Source organism: Vigna umbellata, chromosome 1 (genome assembly GCF_029865625.1).
Source record: "Vigna umbellata cultivar VRB3 chromosome 1, Vumbellata_1.0, whole genome shotgun sequence".
Classification (NCBI taxonomy): domain Eukaryota; kingdom Viridiplantae; phylum Streptophyta; class Magnoliopsida; order Fabales; family Fabaceae; genus Vigna; species Vigna umbellata.
Window position 1 is genome coordinate 77,595,650 of NC_142165.1, and position 18,337 is coordinate 77,613,986.

The 18,337-nt window shown below is 34.5% G+C and overlaps 1 protein-coding gene across 1 annotated transcript; it reads right to left on the bottom strand.

Annotated features, from left to right (window-relative positions):
- Window positions 1-568: 568 nt before the first annotated feature.
- Window positions 569-4,910, bottom strand: LOC124838359 (phospho-2-dehydro-3-deoxyheptonate aldolase 1, chloroplastic). Its single transcript, XM_088104309.1, has 5 exons — window positions 4,262-4,910; window positions 3,847-4,124; window positions 2,170-2,446; window positions 1,796-2,041; window positions 569-1,036 (listed from the first exon to the last, which is right to left on the bottom strand). The coding sequence occupies exons 1-5, from the start codon at window positions 4,790-4,792 to the stop codon at window positions 770-772; spliced, it is 1,599 nt and encodes a 532-aa protein (XP_087960435.1). The 5' UTR covers window positions 4,793-4,910; the 3' UTR covers window positions 569-769.
- Between the last annotated feature and the right edge of the window lie 13,427 nt (window positions 4,911-18,337).

An 18,337-nucleotide genomic window follows, 5' to 3' on the forward strand; every position in this document is an offset into this window, starting at 1 on the left:
GAAAACTGAGGTGATTTAGGTTAGCCCATGGGGTTTATTTAAGTACCTTATTTATTTTCATACCTATTTAATGTTAAATCGAAATTATAAAAATTATTTACAGAAGCCATTTTATAAATGGTTTCACGTCTCAAAGTATTTTAAGCTATATATAAATAACAAATTAAAAATTCTATTTGAATGATCTCAAGTCCAATTTTATCTTCCTCGTGTTTGGGCCACAGCATGATCATATTATGGTCATTTTTTTCCTGCACCTTCATACATTTTATCTTGCTCACAAACTTGTAAAATGATTTACTTACCTTTATCTTTTTCTTTTCGTCTCCTTCTTACATGTGAAATGATTTACTTACCCTTATGTTTTTCTTTTCAACTCCTTCTTCCTCCTCCTCCAGTAAGAAAGCACTCTTTCCCATGCCCTCTCCCCCTTATGCTGCTACTCTTAAGAATTTTCTAAATCAATATACTTAATCGAGAAAACTGCATTATTCTATCACATTCCCCTGTCAAGTAGTCCAAGGAGAAGGACCAAAAAGATGAGAAGGATAAACTCGAATAGGAAACATAATAGAAACGTCTTTGTTTCATTATTATTAAGAGAAGTACTCTTGTCCTTGGCAGTTCAAACTCATTACTAGGTAATAATAGTATACACATACGAACACAACACAACAAATCCACATGCAGCATAAAAGTGACATTAATAAATATGTAGGGGAAAAAAAGAACAAAGATATTTTTCTCTCGTTTGATTTTGGAGGCGCTTTTACAGTCCTAAAGGGGAACTTGCTTCCTGCGATCTCATCCTGCTCTTTCTCAAACGCTCAGCGATGATGAAAGCAAGCTCAAGAGATTGTGAAGCATTGAGCCTTGGGTCACAGTGTGTGTGGTAACGTGAGCTCAAGTCATCAAATGTCACTGTTCTTGATCCACCAATGCACTCTGTCACATTTTGACCCGTCATCTCTAGATGAACCCCTCCTGGGTGGCTTCCTTCTTGCTCGTGCACATCGAAGAATGCTCTCACCTCAGCCTGATCAATAATTCAGTGAAAAAATGTCAAAACCATGATCAAATTCTTTTCTCCACTTTATTCTCTCACTAAACTTTATTGCTTTGGAAAAATCACGGACGTTGCTTTGAGGTAGTCACATTGATTTAGAAGGTATCCAAACACACTAAAAAAGTGACATTGTGATATCATGTTTCTTTTTACTAGTCGACAAAAATGAAAACATTAACACCCACATGGACCCCAAGGTCCACTCCCACCTAATGATATAGAAATATAACCAATTCCACAATGATATTTCGAACTGAAAATGACCTCACTAGTAAACTGTTTCACCAACTTCTACAAGTAGCCCTTTTTCGACCTACCACTTCTAAGTATTACAGCCTTCAGGTTTGGTAGCCCACCATACACGACCTCACTTCAGATGCCGGTAGATTCTGTTCAAATCCTTCCTTTTTTAATATTTTTTTTACATTTAGATTTTTGTCTGTTCTGTCTTCTTTCTCTTACTAGCATGAGATGTTAGTATATGCATCATTTTCTAAAAAGCATATACATCTTTCCAATGTTTTCCTTCTTTTAGAAAGAAGGTTTTAAGAGGTTTTGTTTAATCCAAAAATTATGACTAGCACAGGGTGGAAAAAACTATTTTATTTTCTTCCGAGGAAGAGGACAATAACTTCAACTTCATTTTAATCCTAACATGTACGCATATTTGAAGCTACTCGACAGCCACCTATAAGCAATTAAAAGTTAGAAAGAGAAGCGAGAATATACCCTGATGGAATCGAAGGGGCGAGTTTTAAGACCACAGGGAGCCTTAATGGTGTTTCCGTGCATAGGATCACTGACCCAAGTGACAATTTGTCCTGCCCTGCGCACTGCCCTGATGAGATGTGGAAGCTTCACCCTCATATTTTCAGCTCCCATCCTTGTGATCACAGTTATTCTCCCTGGTTTGTTTTGGGGATTCAAGATCTCAATGAGTTTAACAAGCTCATTTGGATCCATCTTATCACTTACCTGCCAAAGCATAAAAAACATAAAGCTTCAATAAGCCACTTAAATCACAATAAATAAAAATCAAAGAAACACTAGACATATGAATGAAACTGCATTTGAAATAAGAGGTAAATTGATCAGGTCCAAACCTTAATTCCCAAGGGATTAGCAACTCCTCTTAGAAACTCAACATGCGCACCATCGAGCTGTCTGGTTCGTTCTCCAACCCAAAGCATATGGGCTGAGCAATCATAGTAGAGACCAGAAGTTGAATCCAACCTAGTGAGGGATTGTTCATATGGCAACAATAAGCACTCATGAGATGTCCAAAATTCGGTTGTTTTCATGATTGGATGGTCCACTGTGAGCCCAGCAGCAGCCATGAATCCAAGGGCCTCATCAACTCGGTTAGCAAGCTCACGGTACCTGCCATACCAAGAACAAATATAATTTACGTCAAGCCACACTACCATTAAAAACAAGATAATACATACCTTGTAAAAGAAATTGTAAACAAGTACATTCCTCTTGTAAACTGTTATCTTGAAAGTAGTAAAAGAATACTATTGTTTGTTTCACTGTACGCCATTTTCATTACAGCATTCTTATCTTCTGTTTTAGATAATAAAACAAAACTGCACACACCAAACACGCTTTAAACATTTTTTCCAAAACTAGGAAAGAGTAAAGGTATAACCATCATGGATGCTGAAATAAAATGGGAGTGAACGATATCAGGGACGGTCCTTTGGTGAAAAATTACCGATTTTCAAAAAATGGAATGCTATGGTTATGATATTTATCCGAGTTAAATACTACAAAATTCAGAAATCCATACACTCCCCCTTCTTTAATGTACCGTCTAATTTGGCTAGGTGGTATGCAGCACATCAACCACACTACACAATATGCATGAATATAAATTTTGGAAAGATTTTATTTTGCCCAGCAATCTATGGTATTTATCACTTAGATAATTCCTACAAAATTAGGAAATACATACACTCTCGGTTCGTTAATGCATCATCAATTGTAGCTAATACATGCAGATTCACGTCAACTAAACAAATATGGATACAATCTAATAATTTTGGACAAATACTTTTTTTTTCTTTACAATTCTTGTGAAATGTCAAATCACCTATCAAAGAAGAAAGCTAAAGCTGGATGTCTTTTTAATGGGTGTGTGTGGATGTATGTATAAAAGAAAAGAAAAGAAAAGAAAAGAAAAGAACACTAATCGAGTTCTGCCTTCCTAGACTGTAGTGGAGGAGACAATTTTAAACAAGATTCGCATATCCTTTTAGATATCAAATCTCACCAATATAGGTATATAGGGTTGCCAATGAAAAATCTCCAAAGTCAATCCCTTACCTCAAATAGGTACAATGAACTCCATTAAACTATCATCAGATACCACTGTTAAAGATGAACTCGTGTAACTCGTGCCGATTTAACATAAACTTTAGCATAATTTCCACATGGACGAGTTGGCTTTTCAGAGAGAAACAAAACAACCAAATACCCTCCACCACACATGCACCCCCCCACTTATCATAATATCAAACAACGGTTTACCTTATCTCCTACCAAACAAACAAAAAAGATTAAAACAAGCATTTACTTTTTGTTTCTCAATAATTAAATTAGTTTTCACCCAATTTTACAAAGGAACAAGGTAAAATTTTTGAATGATCAATCAAACAAAAATAAATATATATTTTTCATGTAAATCAGGGATCGTTTATCAGGAAGGATTTTTCAAATTCCAAGAAAAATTAAAAATTGCAAATTGCAAATTGCAAATAAATAAATAAATAAATTACCTATCTCCCTGTTCACTGTGCTCGGTGAAGTCCAAATTCCATTGAGTAACCCTCTGCATAGCGGCATAACCTCCAGTGGCGAAAGCTCTGAGAAGATTAAGCGTAGCTGCAGCTTGACAATAAGCCCTGATCATCCTCTGCGGATCCGGAATCCTTGACTTCTCATCAAACGCATCTCCGTTAATATTATCCCCTCTGTAACTCGGAAGCTTCACGCCGTTTTTCTCCTCAAACGAATCCGATCTCGGCTTCGCAAACTGCCCAGCCATTCTCCCCACCTAAACAAACAACGCCATTCAAATTCACACTCACACCATCATTTCAATTCACAGCAGAATATAACAACACGTATTGTTATTGAAATTGACACCTGAATATTCTACCGAACAAGATTGTCTCGGTTCGGGTTTTTTACCTTGATGACAGGCATTTGGCCGCCGAACATCATGACGACGCTCATCTGGAGGAGGATTCGGAAGGTGTCACGGATGTTGTTGGCATTGAACTCCTTGAAGCTTTCGGCGCAGTCACCGCCTTGGAGTAGGAAGGCATTTCCGAGAGCAGCTTCGCCCAGGCGTTCCTCCAGCGTCCGTGCCTCGCCGGCGAAGACGATAGGGGGAAACGCCTCGAGCGTGTGGAGAACGGACTCCAGATCCTCCTTACTCGGGTACTCGGGCAGCTGCAGGGCCTTCTTCGCTGTCCAGCTGTCCACGGCCCATTTTCCGGCCCGGGCCGGGGCCGGGGAAGGCGGGGACTGGGGCTTGGGCTTGTCGGAGACGACGGGGTTTTTGGCGGGCTCGGCCGCGTGGACTGCAAAGATGGAAGGAGATGGGCCGGGCCTGGGCTTGAGGGCAGGCCTGATGTTTGTGGATGGAAGGAGAGGGTTGGATTGGGGGATGAGAGATTTGGTGGGAATGAGAGAGTTAGAAGTTGAGGAGATTGCCATTGTTATTGTGAAGAGAGAGAGAAAGGGAGAATGGTAATGATGATGTAGAAATGGTGTTTGGTTTTTGGATGTGAGGAGTCACACAGGTTTTGTGGGTGTTGAAGAGGGTGTGGGGAGTTTGGTGAGGATTTTATAAGGAGACGTTTCAGGCTGGGTTGTTGCGGTCTGTATGTGTGTCTGGTAGAGACGGAATGGTGGTAGTTGGGAGAAGGGTGGTTTAGTAATTTCGAAGATGGTTTGGTTGGGTGTGCTAGTTGGCAATGAGGTCAAATATTTTGAGGGTTTTCATGTTTTCATGTTTTTTATTTTTTTCTCTTCTTCACCTACTAATCGCCCCTTATGTGAGTTGGCGGCTTTGCGTGGAGGAGGGAGTGAACGTCCTAGCTAACCATTTTTTAAGGGTTTTTATTGGAAAATTAATTTTTTTTATTATCATTTGGAAACTTTTAAAAAAACAAAAGAAATAAACAACTGTTTTATTCGCAGGAAGTTTGGAAGGAAGTGCACTAGTTCAAGTGAGGGATTTAGTTTTGGGGGCGGCTTGAATAATTTAATTTATATTACTTTAATTCTTCTATTCCTATAAACAGAAATTTTTTTTTTGTTAAATCATTTTAAATTGAGTAAAAAAAATTACATCATTAACAAGTATTGTCTTTAAAATATGTAATTGAAAAGCTGTATTATGTTTTTCAATTACATAATATAGCTCTCGAATCTAGGCAAACTAAGTTTTATGCTCTCAATTTTTTTAACATTAGTTATATTATTAAATAATTTATTTCAATATTTGGATTTGTTTTCACGATTAAAATTGTGCAAATCATTCATATTTTTTTGTATTTCGATAGATTTAATTGCCCCAAAACTTTATTAGTATTTTAATCCGTGCATATAGCATGCGTCAAATTCAGTATATCCATTTTATAACAATTTGTCGTGACAAGTGAAACAAGTTTCACATCATAGAATTAAAGTCAGTATTTATAGTTAGTTTGATAAATTTAGATGATTTTGTTTTGAAAAACATTAACTGTATCTAAATATATTAACTATCTAAATTATAAATTGAAATAATAAAAGCTCTCTTTTAGTACAGATTTGAATATTGTCATTTTAGACATTATTAGGGATTATTCTTCAATTAAAACAACTTTAAGATTATTTTTCTTCAGTGAGAGTGCTTTCAGGATTTTTTCCCCCCCTTAACTTCCTTTCTTAATCTATCATTTTCATCTTTACATTTTTAAAATTTCCCTTTTTAAATATATTGTCAACAATTGGAGATGACTTTATAACACAATATAATGCTTATCATAAATATAAAATGTAACTTATATATTAAAATATTTATTACAAACTATAATTATGATATAATTTATTTATTTTCAAATGTTTATTTATTGTTAAAGTTTTACTTATATGAAATAAATATTTATCTCATATAAACTAAAATACCATTTCTCTTCTCAATTCAAAGCAAGATCAATATGATCAAGATTAAAAAACATATTAAATTAAACTAAGTAATAGTGTACACCAATACTCAAGAGACAAAGAAAATTAAAAAGTAGGATAATTTATCCTTAAGAAAATCAAAGAGAAACAAATGAGCAGTTCTTTTTCATATTAAAAATTAGGTTATAAAAAACTTCCTTTTATTATCACTATCTAATATTTCCTTTTATATAACTTTAATATTATATTAAAAACTAGGTTTTAGAAACTTTCATCTATTATCATTATCTAATATTTTTTATATATGACTTTAATATTAGTAGAGTTAGAAACATTTCTTTCATAATCTCAAATTTAACATAAAATCTAAAACTTCTCAACATAATATTTTCTTCTGAAAAAATATTAGTAAAGTTAGAAACATTTCTTTCATAATCTCAAATTAAGCATAACACCTAAAACATTTCAATATAATATTTCTTTTTTCAAAATAACTTTATCTAAAGCACATAACATATTATTCACATCAAATTCATTAATATATTCTGGTTCATAGATATATTTTGTCTCATTATTTTAAAATATCATCAATTCATCACATACAAAAAACATTCAATCTCAAATATTTATCAAAAAGAACAATATCATGAAAATCCAGCGATCTCTAATAGTTGAAAGCATTTAAAATATATTTTCTTCAAATTTTTTGGAAATAATGTCTTTCTTAATTGAAGCCATGCTCGTTCAGTAAGCAACCTTTGAAGGTTCATATTACAATAGATCCCTCAACAAGAACGAGCTTGTCCAGCCACCAATCCCCTTAGTTTTCTTAACAAATAATTTTTGCCTAGTCAATAATTAGCCTTTTTAGTGACCCAACCATTGGGAGAGGTTCATCGGACGACTAATCCTTTTTTAAGTTATTTGATTTTTCACAAAACTAATTTCACCTAAAAAGATATTGGCTTGCTCAATGAGGCAAAATAGTGAGAATCTTATTTAAAGGCTCACCTAGAAACCAATGCTTTATAAGTTGTCTAGATTTTAAATATTCAAATTTGGTTTAGTTTACATAATTCAGAAACCCTAAAGAATAAATTTGATCATCAAATTGGCTCAAATTGAGTTTTTTATTTCTTCATTTCTTATACCTAATATAATATTTAGTTCTAAAACAACATTAACTTGAACCAATTTGACTCAATTGAAAATACACTACCTTTACAAGCTCGAATCAAGCTTTTGGGTTCAAGTTAAGGCTCCAAGAATTACCCCTTTTACAAGATACTATACTTGTACACAAAAACTCAAATCAAGGATCCAAACATAACCTTACAATCCTAGAAAAACAAAGATTCATCTTGGTCCCATAAAGAGTCACTTGCAAGCACATTCGTCCCATGCATACAAAGCATCTCAAAATCTACTCAAGAAAAGGCGAAAGATGAACTTACTCATAATAAAATTTTGATCAAACAAGATTATTTTGCTTTACATCAAGATCATTATTGTAGACTCTAATGAACGAATCTCTTAGAATCTTAGACAAAAGTTATATTAAATGAAAATAAAAAGTTTTACATTAATGGTGGTCATTTTGAAAATGAAACTTAAATACTTATTTTTTATTATTAGTGCAAAACTCGCCTTTTATAACAAGTTTCTATACCAATTGAAATCCACCCAGTATAATAAGTGAGTGATAACATAATTATAAATAAGTTAACACTTTTTTGTATTAGTTCTAGCTATAACGTTATAAAGAGGGGTGTGATTGCATTTTTGTAATAAAGAAGAAAACTTTATATGTTGATTCTAGTTATAACCAATATAAAAAATGAACAATGTGACATTTTTGTACTAAAGAAGAAAACTTTATATACGGGTTCTAGTTGTAACCGATATAGAAAGTAGTTATTCTTTATTTTTTTATTTGTAAACATAGACACACATAAAGGGTTCTCAAATCCCTAACCTTCATTCTCCTTTTCTTCCTCTTCTGTTGCTCTCCACATCAAATCCCTAAACATAGACCATAATTTCTTCCAACCCATCGTCTCCTGCCTTCTTTTCCTCCTTCTTCTAATTCATTTCCATTGTCTTCATCGGAGAGGTTCACAACCTGGAGGAGTGCCTCACGAATGCTCGTGGTGGTGGTACGATTTTCTTTGGTATGAGTCAACAATGGTGAAATAGGTGGTCGCCAATATTGTGGTCATGTGTACCTTGCACGATTTATGTTGTCCGCGTTTATGGGTTATTTTTGTTATTTTTTCATGATTCCATTTCAGATTTGCTACGCTTTGTGGTGGTGGTGTTGGTGATCGAAGTGCAATAATGGTGGTCGAAGAGGAAAGAAGTCAAAACTAGTGGGGAAGAAAGAACATGTTTATTAATCAATTCACTATTTTCATTTTACATGTTATTTTTATGCTTTTCAACTTTGTCTCATCCAAGATTATTTATGTAGCCTAGTGATTCTAAAAGTCCACATGCATTGCGAAGCTTGCTTGCAGGAAATCAAGAGTCATATCGAGAAAATGAAATGTTTGTTCTGTCACGTAAAAATGGAGGACTGAGACGTGGTAATATTGGAAGAATTTAGAAATGGGCACTTTATATATTGATTGTGTCCTTAACCAGTATAAAAATGGCACTTTCTATATCGCTTGTATCTATACTTGCTTTAGAACTTATATAGAAAGCATTTTTTTTAACTAGTACACAAAGACTTTCTTGTACTAGTGTCTATTTATGAGATTTAAATTTTTTAATAATAAAAATTTCTCATTTTTACTCAATGTTAGACTCGCTCATTTGGATTTTCTAACAATCCTCCTCTCAAGTGTTAGTCCCTTCACATTAGCATTTCCTCCTCGAACTAACTATGAATATCCTTACTTATACTATCGTTCAGAAACGAGACACACTTGTCTAACCTTTTGTGAGGAAGACCTTTCATAATGGAACGCATGTGAATCGACTACTAAGCCAAACATTAAGCTCTAATACCATCATTGATCACAAGGGATGCTTAACACTAATGAGACTTAAGTCCAATACATATAAGAGATTGACACCAATTTCAATCTAAAACCTTAAGACAATGAATTTATAATTCTTCTACCTTCCATGGTATCCAACTTTATTATTTTTACTTAATGTGGAACTTAAGCTCATACTTAGATTTCCAAATTGTTACATGTGAAAATAACAAGTTAGTCTAAAAAAAAGCTTGAGCAAAATTTAAAATTGATTTGAAAGTTTTTCATGATGATGGTAAAAGATAAGCAATAATTTGGAAAGGGACTATTAAAAACTATATTGTAACGAGGCTTTTTCAAATAGATTGTGAGACAATACAACTCTATACAAATCTAACCATTGGAATATTGCTGTAAAAAGAAACTATCATTTAATAATACACGCAACACTTTTTTATGTATGTTTAATGAATGAACATATCAAAAATAAAATTAAATATTTGTGGATGGTAGTAGACAATGAAATTTAAGAAATCCTTTTATTTAAACATCAAATACACAAACATTCTCAACAACTACAAAAACGGCTACAAAAATCTCTTCTATATCAATTCGTTATAAACTTCATCTTTTAAAAATATTTCTTCATTTTTTCTTCTTTATTTATGGAAAAAATATAAATTTACAGTAGTATATATTTCACAAAAGGACAAACTCGACGAAGCCGAAAAAACACGAAAGAATGCCTTATCTCCTCATAAAAATCAAAACCTTGTATTGGTTTGGGTTGGTGCGGAGGGTTGGTGAATAATAAATTAGTTGCTATTATATGCTTCCATTCCATTCATTTTCTTTCTCTTTTTACTTAACCTGCTGTTTCTACCGTAGGAATTTATTTTAGATTCCATATCTCTTGTTTATTTTATTACTTTAAATAAAATATTTTCCATTTCAAAAATAAGGACAATAATTTACAGAGAACAGGACCTCTTCGCTCACTAAAAAATTCTTAAATTTTCTTTATACATATTCCACATAATATTTTCTTAATAAAAAAACCCACAACTATTACAAACCATTATAACTTTTCATAATAATGCAAAACTTTTCATTTCATTATTTAAAATTACATTATTTTTTTTTATAATTTTTACATTAGAAGCCGTAAAAAGTTTATCTCTAAATTAATCTAGTTGTTTACCAAAGTTAAATAAAGTTTACCTATAGAAGAAAACGGAGTTGAATATAACATGGTTTATCCTAGTATTTGTTTTTGTTCATCACAGCAGTGGCAGCCATATCTGAGTCATCAGAGCAAAGACCAGACCAAGCAAGAAAAAGTCAAAGGTGGTGACACTCATATTTCCACGTGCTAAATCATAGGAACTTTGGTGTTCCACGTTAACACACGTGCGACCAGGTGTTGTGTAGGCGTGTGTTATTGTCTTAAGCTTATACTCAATTTACTATTATACCCCATATTTTGAAGCTCAAGATTTTTGTACTGTGATGGATCCAAGTCTTCTTCCACCAACCCACTTTAACTCCTTTTCCTTTTCTGCTACCACTATTATTCTTTCATCTTCTCCTCCCCCCCCACCTATTTTCCCAACAAACTTCTACTACCACCAAATCAATCTATAAAATATTTTCACAACTTATATTTATAATATATATGTAACAACGCACATGAATAAGAAAAATATGACATGAAATACCTAATTCACTTCGATGACAAAAAGGAATATTAGACACTTTATGTTTTATATGAATGTTGTTTTTACTACATTAATTGGACACACAAAATTTCATTTTATTATAGTATCTGTTGCTGTAGTTTTTTGTTTTAATTAAATTTATTATTTTATTTATTTAACAGGTAATTATTGAAAAGTATATTTTAAATTTAATACAACATTATAAAATTCATTTGTATATTGTTAATTCGTCTTATTTAATTAACCTGAAATCTATAAAACTAATTTTACTTCAAAATGCTAGATCGATCCAAATTATCATCAGAGCAAGGAGTAAAATTTTTAAAATGATATTTGTCTTAGAGTAAAATTACTGTGTTATTTGATATCAGAGACATAGCATCCACAAAAAATTCTAACTAAATGGATCACGGTAAACGCATTAATTAACGTCACTATTCAACATTTTAGTCTTAGACAAATCAATAGAAAACTAGTTGATGGATGGATGGAGAAAATATTGTTTCATTAATTAACCGATATTGTTCATATTTGGTTATACTTGTGAACCTATACATGGCACAAGTTAGAATATGAAAACATTTTTTTTATAAACTAAAATAAATGGCCCTTTTCTTTATTTGCTCACTTTGTTAGAAATTATTCTCTTTTTGTATGTGTTTTTTTTTCTTCTTTTACTTTTTTATGCAACCAAATAAAGACAAAAGATAATTTTTGCTTTTTTCATATTTTGATTTATTTTTCCATTAAAATCCATCTCACCGTTTTACTTCTCTTCTTTGTAGTCACTTTAGTTTTAAACTAAATAAACATATGTGAATATTATAAAACTCTAAATTATATATTTAATATTTTTTAAATTCCATAAAATATTAATAATATAATTATTTCCAAAAGAAAAATATCATGAATGAAATTTACTTAGTGTAAAAAAATTTACATATTGTGAGACCCTAAATAATTACCGCATGCAAATATATGTCAAATCTCAATTAACGCACCCCAACCCCACACTCTGACCATCATTAAATGCACCGTGCCACGTTGAAACGCACTCACACCCACTCTGCATGCAACTGCCAAGTGTCACTGTTGGAACATTCGGAAATAGTGAGTGGAAGACAAGTGGCATCAGGAGAATGGACGTTCGTCCTGCGTGGGAAGGGAAAATGATTTTCTGAAAAACTCTTTTCCACTCTTCTGCATGCTTCGTCTTCTTCCCCAAAATTCTGATTTTTCAAATTCTCCACCTTCTCTCTAAACCACTTCATCTTCTCTCTACGGTAACTCATCGTCTTCTTCTCCGATCAACTTTCAGATACCGTAGAAACGTTCCCTGAGACGTGAGCATCGTTCTGGACCGAACAGAATTGGGGTCTGAGCTGGTAAGTCCTCGTCTCTGAGCGTTCGTCTATTTAGTTCATTCGAACCAAGTTCTGGTTGCATGCATGGGTTATAGGTCTGAGTTGTTTATGATTTTTGGTGTCTTAGATTAAGTGAAAGTTGTTGAGTGACTCTTTGGATAGAAAGCTGTAAGAGGACGAACAAAACCCTTGCATTAGGACGTTCACTGCTGGACCAGGTAAGGGAAGCTTAGTAATTTAATTGATACTGTATAATGCGTGTGAAAGCATGAATTGAACTGGATGCATGAACTGTATGCTGATTTGATTGTCAGGAACGATTGCTATTGTGTTGAATATGATTTCTGTGAGTTTAACTGCATGTTGATCTTGATACGCATGGATTTAGAGATGTATGATTTTGGTATGGTTTGATTGGTTAATATGAAGAATTCTATAAAGTATGCGAATTAATGATGTATGTGAAAGTATAAGATTTCGAATTGTATGAGAAATGTTGAATTAGAATAAGATGAAAAATCTGATTATGATATTTCTTCCCTATGATAAAATACGTTCGTCATCGTACGGTATTATACCGTTCGGTTTCCCCTGAAAATGACTTCGAATAGGAATTCTTTCATTCGGAAAGAATTCTGTTTGAGAACGAGTGTCCTCTTGTGAAAGGATAGGTTTGAGCGTTCGGCTCAGCCTAGTGGTATCCAACGATCGTAATTAATTGAAGTTATATTAGTAACGCTCGGTTTTATGATCCAGCGTTCGTTATAGGTAGCGCTTAGTCTTATACTAAGCGTTCATCCAAATGAGCTCTCGGTCTTATATCGAGCGTTCGTTCTAATTAGTGCTCGGTCATCTACCTAGCGTTCGTCCTAAGTAGTGTTCGGTTTTATACTGAACGCTCGTCCTTATCATTTATTTCTGAACGGACGTAAATAGCATTCGTCCAAATTATTAGTTGGCGTTCGGTCATTGACTGGCGGTTTTGTTTCCTGAATTAAATCACGCTCGGTTTATTTATCTAAATAAATTTGTAGTATCTCTATCCATTGGATTCGACCTAGAGTCATTGTACTTAAATTATTCTAAGTATTATTCAGATCTTCTAGAATCAGTTCATTTAACTGATTTAAGTATTCGTAACGTCCATCAGCGGACAGGAGTTCGTTTCTTTTGTTCAAAAACGAGGATTTCTTTGTACCGTGATAATGTTCGTCCTTATTTTGAAAAGGGTGAACGCTCGTCATTTTATGAAAGTGGAACAACGAATGAAAATGTGATTAAGAGGAAAAGTTATAATGTGCGAACGATATTTTAATTGAAATATTGAAAGTGGATTCTGAACGAGCGTTCCAAGGAGGAACGACTCTATGGTTGGAATGTGATAAGTGGTGTAGTATGACCATGGTAAAGCTGCTGATGGCTGTTCATCCTGATATTCCGTGAGTGCTCGTCCTCATGTAGAGGGGAGTAGGTCATGTGTGGGAATGGCAGGAGGTCCTAGTCCTAATGAGTACTTTGGACTGATAGGGCTAACCTCGGGTGGCAGCTGTTGAGTGTTTCCAGTTATCACATCACCCGAGTGCATGAACGCCTGTAGATACATGGATTCATACAGTCCGGACGGTCGGTCTTTTGAGAGTTTGGATGAGTTATTCTATGCTGATATATTGTTGTATAAATTGTATGTTGATTGCATATGTTAAATTGTATATTGGTTGTATGAATTAAATTACCTAAGCTTACCCTTGCATTTTCCTTGTGTTGTCAAACTGTTTATGTACGTCCGTCTTGTCAATGCAATGATCATCCGTGTGGATGTGAGCAGGCGGAGAGGCGTTGCTTGAAGAAACACTGGAAGAAGAAAATTTGGAGGACGCCAACCTGGTCGAAGTAGAGGTTAAAGCCGAGCCCTAGCGCGCTCGTTAGGTTGTAGTCTTTAGTATTTCTGTTTAGCTTTTTGTGACGTTCGGTTATTTAGTTTTGTAAAACCGTTCGTCCGGAACCTTGGTTATATTGTAGAAATTTTCTGAACCCTGTATCCGTTTAACGTTCGGCTTTTAATAGCTGTTGTATTTAAGACTGCACTGTTTAATTCTGTAAATGTGATTAGTTCAAATTTATGGTAATTACTATAATTTGGGATGTTACATTTATTATCATTTATTTTAAGATTTTAATGATGAAATAAAAAATGAATCCAAGTTTTCCACAATAAAATTTAAATAAAAAGTATAATAAATAAAAAAATATTTTGATATATCATTCCTTGCAACCCAAATTAAAAATATGCTATAAAAAATGTTACTTAAAATATTCATCCCATATACTAGTATGTACAAAGAAAGCTTGGGTGAGGTGGGAAAAAAATTGTGATAAGCCAAAGAATAAGGGTGTCCCGAGGTGAACAATGTGTTTGTTTTAATGAAGTGCTCTTAACAAAGTGTAGGTAGTCACTATTTTGTGACAGAGAGACATCAGAGTGTGGTGTTAGTATCTCACTATGTAGGTTGAGTTGAAGGCACGGGGTAAACAATCCTTATGAAATAATCTGAGCAATTTGGGAACATGGACGAGGAATGATATAGTGATATTTTGGTTAGATAGGTGGGTGGGGTATTAATATTACTGATTAAACATAAGATTGTTTTTAATCTTTTTCCTTAAGCTCGAGGCTTAAGGATTGTTAGGCATTTTACCCGCTACGATTCTGTTGGTAAACATTTATCTATCCTATTTTATAGTATTTTCACTTTCACTCAAGGCCAGATGATTGTGCATTGGTACCTATTTTGCATGTATTTGTGTCCATATATTTAGTCCAAATGTGTTAGTGGTATGGTTCAACAATTACTCGTTACTAAATCTAAGTAGTTTTGTTATATTTTGTTAGATATATTATTTTTATCTTTTATTTTTAGTTAGTATTATTATTTTTATTTGTATTTTGAACTTAATTCATATTTTTCTATTATAAATAGAATATCATATGTGTATATTCAACACAAGGGAGATTAATCTCACAGATAATTTTTCACTATATTCAACATGGTATTTATAGTTTAAGGATCTTTGGAAAAATGTTCATCGTCCCTGTCCAGTACAACCACCACCTTCGCTGTTAGAGCCATCACCGTTATTATAGCCACCACCGTCGGAACATCAGTTTCAACCAACGACCATGGTGTTGCTCGTCTTGGCCAAGCGACCACAACAACATCGAGATCACTACCATTAGAGTCCAGACTCGCTCTCACGATCGTAGTTCACTTCCGTCATACTTTCTAGCCGCTCGTGGTTGCGTATGTCATTGTCTCTAGTGTCGACCACCTTCGTTGGACTCATCGTAACCTCCTCTCTTTGGATTTGACCTGGGTGTGTTGATTGGACCTTTATCGGGTTTTAGGTTTTTACTCTCTCTTGCTCGTTCATGGCTTCTAACATCTCTTCTATCACTAGTACGTCTGATCCTGTCACCAATACGTCTAACCCATCCAAATATACTAACTATGTAAATGTGCATTTATCTATTCATAAGTTAGATGATACTAATTATGCGACTTGAGCATCAAACGTTAAGTTTTGGCTTAAGAGACAGGGGTATGTTGATCATATTACTCAAAACATGACAACTATTGATTCCGCTACAGTTACCCGTTGGTTGAAAATTGATACTCAGTTATGCATTGTACTCAAGGGGGTACCTTCACTCTTATTTAAAACAAATTTTCCGTTTCTACGAAACATGTTTTGAAATTTGAGGACACGCCAAATTATTATACACTAATGATACTCAACGTCTTTTCGGTGTTTATCATGATTGTTCAATGTTATTGCTCTTTGAAAACATAACTCTATGGCTGATTATATGGGTAAAACTTTTCATGAATTTAATGAATTATTGCCTCCTGCTTCTATTCCCGCCCAAGAAATAGAGCAACGGTTAAAGTTCTTCATCTTATTGGCATTGTACAACCTTCCTGATGAATATTCTCATATCTGTAGTTAGCTTTTGGGTTCACCTGTTGTTACCACTTTGAATTCTACTTGTTCAACTCTTTTGTGTGCATCTAGTAAACCCATCAATGATACATATGTTTCCTTTACGTTGGCATCTCAACCTCATCATCGTTATCACACTAGTGCAGAAAGGGCTTTAGACGTCTGTTATTTTGGGCTTTTAACGTCTGATCTTTGTCCGACGTCTATATGGATGACATTAATGAGACGTCAGACCCAATAGGTCAGACGTCTATATAGACGTCCGATCCATACAAGTCAGACGTCTATATAGACGTTTGAAACTATAGATTAGACGTCTAAAACGTTGCCATATTTGATTGGATCTTTTTCCGCTTGAGGCCTCTCGGGTTGCTCCTTGCTCATGGTGATTCGAGTTTACAACATTACATTTTAGTTGAAGAGAATGTATTGTACGTTTTTTTCTTGTATTGGATGATTTTAAAAACGTAGTGGAGAGAATTGGAGGAGTGCAAAACGGAAGAAATCGCCGCCCAAGAATGTCGGCCAAGGACACGAGCAAAACTGCACCAAAACCCAACGAAAATGCATTTTAATTGGTTCAAATGAAAGATAATGCACCAAAGAGTGATGTAATCAGAGTAAAATTAATTTAAAATGGTGCAAAAGTGAGAAAATGAACCTGAAAAGCGTAACCCGTAGAGAGAAAACGCGAGGAAGATGATGAACATTAAGTGTGCGTAACTGTTGCATCGCGTTCGCAGTGTTCTAATGCAGCCATATAGAAGTCGGTTCCCCCACATCAGACATCTATGTGGCTTTAGAAGTTGGATTGGCGGGATCTGACGTCTAAACAAAGTTAAAAAGTGACTTTTTAGATTTCAAAAATGAGTATATAGAAGTCGGTTCCACCTACATCAGACATCTATATGGCTGTAGAAGTCGGATTCGTGGGATCTGACGTTTAAATGGAGTTAAAAAATAACTTTTTAGATTTCAAAAATGAGTATATAGAAGTTGGTTCCCCCCACATCAGACGTCTATATGGATGTAGAAGTCAGATTGGCGGGATCTGACATCTAAATGGAGTTAAAAAGTGACTTTTTAGATTTTAAAAATGAGTATATAGAAGTCGGTTGCCCCCACATCGGACGTCTATATGGCTGTAGAAGTCAGATTGGCGGGATCTGACGTCTAACTGGAGTTAAAAATTAACTTTTTAGATTTTAAAAATGAGTATATAGAAGTCGGTTCTCCCCATCGGACGTCTATATGGCTGTAGAAGTCGGATTGGTGGAATCTGACGTCTAAACGGAGTTAAAAAGTGACTTTTTAGATTTAAAAAATAGTATATAGAAGTCAGTTCTGCCCACATCGGACGTCTATATGGTTGTTTTATTTACGAAAAATGCCACCGGTCATTTTTTACGTTGGATATTCGAGGGTCAAACGTCTAAAGGGTGACGTTAAAGGCATTTTATGCACTAGTGTCACTCTCGTAAGCTTGGAAAATGACGTATCAAGTGTGACCATTGTGGTAAGCCAGACGCTCAAAATGATCTTGTATGTTTGAGTTTTGTCCCAGATCTTGTGAAAGTTTCCAAGTGAAGTTGTTGTTGAAGAGTTTCAGCTGATGCAGGTTGGGATTTGAAGCTAAAATTTTAGGAATTTTCCCCCCGAGAAGGTTTTCATTTAGGTTGAGAGAATAGAGACGCAAAGAGGCTATTGCATGTGGTAGTTCCCCTGTGAGAGTGTTCTGAGAGAGGTCCAAGAGAATTAAACTACTAAGGTTTCCTAAACCTTAAGGTAATTCACCGGAAAACTGGTTTTCAAATAGTTCAATTTGTTCAACGTTTTTCAAACCTGAAATGTTGGTTGGGATATTGCCAGACAAACCATTTTTTGATAAGTCCAAGTTTTTTAGCGAGGTGAGGTTACCGATAGTGGGTGGAGGAGCCGACGAAGCTTTAGGCGGCGCCGAATCTCGATCTCCGACTGGTTCACCCTAGCGCTATCAGTGGTTTTGGTTTCTACCTGCTCTAG